Below are 5,492 nucleotides of genomic sequence, written 5' to 3'. Positions count from 1 at the left end.
GTGGCAAGATAGGCCATTGGCATTCTACTGCAAAGTGTCCTGCCAGGAATGCCAGATGTAAGGTCTGCAATCGGCAGGGACATATGATAAATGCTGTCCAAAGAAAACGGAAGGCTAAGAAGGCAAAAGAAGAGGACACAAACCAGAACTTGAATGTAGTAAGTTCTGTATCCCCTTCAGTGTCACATGCCAGGAGTGTCACCTCTACTGCACGTCCTAACCTCAGCCTTCCGCTGCCTTTACCGCTGGACCAGTTGAAGTCACCTGAAGAAGCAAGGGAGTATTTCTGCATCAGTATGCAGACGTCTTGTGAAGAAGGACGACTTGCAGTCAGGGCCACTCAAGACGATGATTGGCCACCCATGAGAATTCATCTGCGGGATAATGCGACGCCTTCGCGATTCACACCCCAAGAATGATTCCTTGGCTTTTCAGGAACCAACGAAGAAGGAGCTTGAGTCATTAGTGATCCAAGGCATCTTGAAGCCAGTAGAGGATGAACCATCAGATTGGTGTCATCCAATGGTTGGTCCCAAAGTGAATGGTGGTGTTCGTATTACCACTGACCTGTCAAAACTCAACAGGCAAGTCTCTCGCCCTGCCCACCCTTCTCCGACGCCATTTACAGCCATCAGAAGTATCAGTCCACGGTCAAGATTCTTCACAACTGTGGATGCTCTTTGTGGTTATTGGCAACTACCCCTGCATGAGGACGATCAACACCTGACTACATTTATCACTCCTTATGGACGTTTCAGGTATTGTCGTGGCCCCATGGGTTTTGCTGCAACAGGAGATGCTTTGTCTCCGAGGTGACAGGGCACTTCAGGGAGTAACGAACTGCATCAAGTTGTGGATGACATTCTCCTACATGATGAGGACTACATCTCACACCTTCAACGTGTAAATGAAGTCCTGTCAAGGTGTCGTCAGCACGGGATAACACTTAATGCAGAGAAGTTCATTGTGGCTGCATCTGAGGCCAGTTTCTGGGGTACAAACTATCAAGATATGGTATTGAAGCAGACCCAGAGAAGGTAAGGGCCATCGCAGAGTTTCCTATCCCTTGACAGACCTTCAGTCATTTATGGGCTTAGTAAATAAACAGACAGAGTTTACACCCAAGATTTTGACCACTGTAGCCCCACTCCGCCCACCGATGAGTCCAAGAAGAGCTTTTGCTTGGACAGCGGACCACACCAAAGCTTTAATGACACTAAAACAAGCTTTGTCAAAGCCACCCATACTCGCGACGTTTGATCCAGCTCTTCCTACCATTCTGCAGACCGACGCCTCCAGACTCTATGGCCTCGGCTATGTGTTGCTGCAGGACCACGGTGCTGGAAGATACAAGATGGTGCAATGTGGATCTCGTTTCTTGACGGACACAGAAACACGGTATGCGACCATCGAATTGGAAATGCAAGCTGTCGTTTGGGCTATCAGAAAGTGCAAGTTCTATCTTTGTGGACTTCAGCACCAGTTTGATGACAGATCACCGTCCATTGGTTCCTATTTTGAACCATTATTCTCTGGATGCTATTGAAAATCCTCGCCTCCAGCACATGAAGGGTAAAATCGCACCCTACATTTTTACAGCAATGTGGCGTGCAGGTAAGGAGTTGTGCATTCCTGATGCCCTCTCCCGGTCACCTGTGAGTCACCCAACGGTGGAAGATGGTACCTTCAATACTGAGATGGACACTTCTGTCAAGATTGCGGCTTTGCATGCTGTCAAGTCTGTTCAAGCATCAGACGCTATAGACGAGCAAGAGGATCTCTTCATGGAAGAATTGCGTATGGCTGCATCTAAGGATGCCTCATATGAAGAATTGCTTCATCATGTAAAGTCAGGATTCCCCAATGACCGCTACAACCTGCCAAGTACCCTGCGTCCGTACTGGAAAATTCGCAATGAGTTGTACAACGATGGTGACTTGGTGCTGTATGGACCTAGAGTGGTTGTCCCTGCTTCTTTACACCGTAGCACCCTCGCTCGCCTGCATGATTGCCACTCCGGTGTGGAAGCTACTAAGCGTCGTGCACAGCAGACAGTCTTTTGGCCAGGCATTAATGCAGACATAGTGAATACTGTTCGTGCCTGTGAGCCATGCCAGCGCCTACAGCCTAGCCAGCAACAGGAACCGCTGTTGTTAGAAGACAAACCCACAAGACCATTTATGTCTGTATCAGCTGACTTTTTTAGTGTTGCTGGAAAACACTTTTTGGTGTATGTTGACAGACTTTCTGGATGGCCTGTTGTCATCCCGTGTGGAAATAATGCAACAAGTGCTTCAACGATTAGATTCTTTCAGCACATGTTCCGTGATCTTGGTGTCCACCGTTCGCCTGCGTACCGACGGTGGACCCCAGTTCTCCAGCCGAGAATTTGCTACATTTCTTCAGTGATGGGGAGTGCGTCATGTCATGTCAAGTCCCCATTATCCACAGTCCAATGGGCATGCAGAGGCTGCTGTGAAGAAAGTCAAGTATCTGATCATGAAGACAGCACCCAACGGGAATATTGACTGTGAGGAGTTCGACAGAGGCTTACTGGAATTGCGTAACGCCCCAAATTTCACTGGTCGTTCTCCTGCTCAAGTTCTGTTTGGTATGCCCCTTCGCTCCTGTGTGCCTGCCCACTCTAGTGCCTTCATGAAGGAGTGGTAGACCAAGGCTGAAGACTGCGACCGCCGTGCTGCAGTACGAGCCAAGGACGTGAAGACCCGCTATGACACTCGCGCCCACTCACTTTCCAAGTTAACAGTTGGGGCGCATGTGCGAATCCAGGATCCCACATCCAAGCGTTGGGATAAGGTTGGCACTGTCATGGGTATTGGCAAATCTCGTGATTATCACATCAGGCTTCCAAGTGGCCGTATACTATGGCGCAATCGCCACTTCTTGCGCCCTACACAGCTCATGATTCGACACTCAACTGATTTGGAAGAACAGCTGTCAGATGATGCACCTGGATCTTCCACCCCATCTGTGCCTGTTGAACCTCGACGTTCGGAACGTATCAAATAGAAGTCCGTTCAAGACTCCAGCTAGTGAACGTAAAGGGGGGAGGGAGATGTGGGTTGTGATAATGAATCACACGTCTGGGAGTAGCGCTCTCGGGCAGAGCTGACGCGTGGTGCACAGGACTATGAAGAACTCCCTTTTATTTTTGTCAGAGCTGATCTACAATGAACCTACTTTACTTTTAATTGGTGTATTCTTCTCCCTCAAGCATCGTAGAGAAACACCAAACAAACATATATACGAACACAACACAGTGAGTATACAAACAGGATCTCCACAGAATCAAAAGCCTTGTTGTAGTCAACAAGCCAGATGACTAGCGGTATCCTGTACTCGGCGCACTTTTCGATCAGCTGATTTGCGGAGTGAAGATGGTCAATGGTTGAAAAACCTTTTCTGAAGCCGTCCTGTTCTCGTGGTTGATTTTCGTCTAACGTTCTCGTAATTTTGTTGAGCAAGCTGATTGGCCTGTAGTTTGAAATGTTGGTTTGATCTCCTTTCTTGTGCAATAGAACGATGATCGCCTCGTTCCACTCATCTGGAATTGTGCTTTGTCGGAGGCACTCATTGAATAAGGTACCGAGTTTGTCATAGACTACGTCTCCGGCAGCTTCGATCAGATCGATGGTGATGTTGTCCGGCCCTGGTGCCTTTCCTTTTTTGGATTGTTTGACTGCTAGTTTTACCTCCCAGCCTTCGATATCAGGGAATTCGTGAAACCTCTGTTATATCTCAGGTTCTTCGGGGGCTGGTTTTTGTTCTGTTGGTGGTGGTGGTGGAGGCTCTGGGCGTGTTGATGAGTACAGCTTTTCGTAGAACTCTTGTGCTCTGGACACAACCTGTTCACGATCTGTTGTAAGGGTGCCGTCTTCTTCACGTACGCCTGTTAGTTGGAGCCTACCTTTGTTCAGTTTTCTTTTCGCCATTTTGAAACCTTTCCCTTGTCGGATGATTTCAAGGGCAGTCGCCGTGTGAAATTTTCTCAGATCTTCTCGTTGCTTTTTTTTGATAAGTTTGTTGATTTTTGCTAGTTCGATTTTTTCTCTTGCATTTGTTGGTACTTTGAGATTTTTTCTTTTCTCCATGTGATTCTTTGTTTCATTTGAGAACGTGTTTGTTCTTTTGGAAGTGGTTTTCCAGTTTCTTCCTGCAGCGATCATTGGTTTGATGATGTTTTTGTGTAAGTCGTTGACATTTACCTCATTGTTGTTTTCTTCTTCGAGCTCATCCAGAACGGCAAAACGATTTTTGAGGTCTATTTGGAAATCTTTCTCGAACTGTTTTGAAACTCAGTGGTTCTTGTTTTGAGTGAAACAGTTTTTGTCCTTCTAATTTTGTATCAATTTGTATTTTGCATCGAACCATTCGGTGGTCACTGTCGATGCCAACTCTGTTGAGAACCTCAGTGTTTTTGACAATGTTAGATTTGTCGACAAGGACGTAGTCAGTTTCGTTGAAAGTTTCAAAATCTGGGCTACGCCAAGTCCATCTTCGGTTCTATTTCTTTTTGTTGAACGTGTTTGTGATTCTGAAGTTGTTGGTTGTCGCGAAATTCACAAGATCGTCGCCACGTTCATTTCTGGTGCCGTATCCGAAGGGGCCAATGCAGTCCTCATCTCCATTCCCAAACTTACACATTGAAGTCGCCCTTTATGATGTTAAAGGTGCTTTCTGCGTTGTAGTGCGGTTCGTAAATTCGTCTAGAGCATCCTGTGATGATAGTGTTGTTGGAGCATAGGCCAGTATGATTTTGATGTCGTACCATTTTGAGATCTTAATTGTGCCTGAAGCAACTCTGTCCGACGTCGCGTGAAACTCAGTGATGTTGCCTTTTAGTTTCTTGTGAATCAGGAATCCTACGCCTCCTTGTTTCTTGTCGTTTCCTTTGTGGAATAGAATATGTTGGTTCGGAAGTTGGGTCGCGTTTTCGTCTGGCCTTCGTATTTCGCTTATGCCGATCACATCCCATTTTATCTTGCTTATTTCGTTCTTGAGGTATTCAAGGTGGTGGTCCTCGGACAAAGTTCTAACGTTGTACGTATTATGTTGAGCTCTGTGGCTTTGGCTTTAGTTTTGGGTTGCTTGGTTTGGGTTAGTCACATTTTCTGCACATCGCCCCTACCCACAGGCAAAGCGGTTGGGCCTTGATTTAATTCCGCTGACCCAACAGGAACGGCCGTGTGTTTGTTTGTTCTTAGTTTCATGTTTGGGGAGTTTGGGCCTTACCCCACCGCGCTGGCCCAGTGCGAGTTGGCGGGGATTGGATTGTGCTTAGTCTGGAGCCTCAGTTGTTACTTCCCCGAAATCGTTGAACGTACTTGGTGTCCATCCAACGACGAGGGTTACAGACGAGTACTACGTATAACTGGAAGAGAAGAAACGAATGATGAAGTGCTGAGAAAAATAAATTGTAAAACCGGCTGTGAACAAAAGGAAATTAAAGGTTTATGTGTTCAGGATGGGGT

General features: G+C 46.7%; 1 protein-coding gene across 1 annotated transcript; it reads left to right on the top strand.

The window, feature by feature from the left end:
* Positions 1-1,601: 1,601 nt before the first annotated feature.
* LOC119575591 (uncharacterized protein K02A2.6-like) lies at positions 1,602-3,602 on the top strand. The gene is made up of 2 exons (XM_037923238.1): positions 1,602-2,405; positions 3,540-3,602. The coding sequence occupies exons 1-2, from the start codon at positions 1,602-1,604 to the stop codon at positions 3,600-3,602; spliced, it is 867 nt and encodes a 288-aa protein (XP_037779166.1).
* Positions 3,603-5,492: the final 1,890 nt, after the last annotated feature.

This window comes from Penaeus monodon, chromosome 7 (assembly GCF_015228065.2).
Source record: "Penaeus monodon isolate SGIC_2016 chromosome 7, NSTDA_Pmon_1, whole genome shotgun sequence".
Taxonomy (NCBI): Eukaryota; Metazoa; Arthropoda; class Malacostraca; order Decapoda; family Penaeidae; genus Penaeus; species Penaeus monodon.
This window is presented reverse-complemented; position numbering and strand designations above follow the sequence as displayed.

Coding starts and splice junctions, on each gene's coding strand:
- LOC119575591 (XM_037923238.1), top strand. CDS start 1,602: ATGTGGCGTGCAGGTAAGGAGTTGTGCATTCCTGATGCCCTCTCCCGG. Junction 2,406..3,539: donor GAATTTGCTACATTTCTTCA/GTGATGGGGAGT, acceptor CTTGTGCAATAG/AACGATGATCGCCTCGTTCC.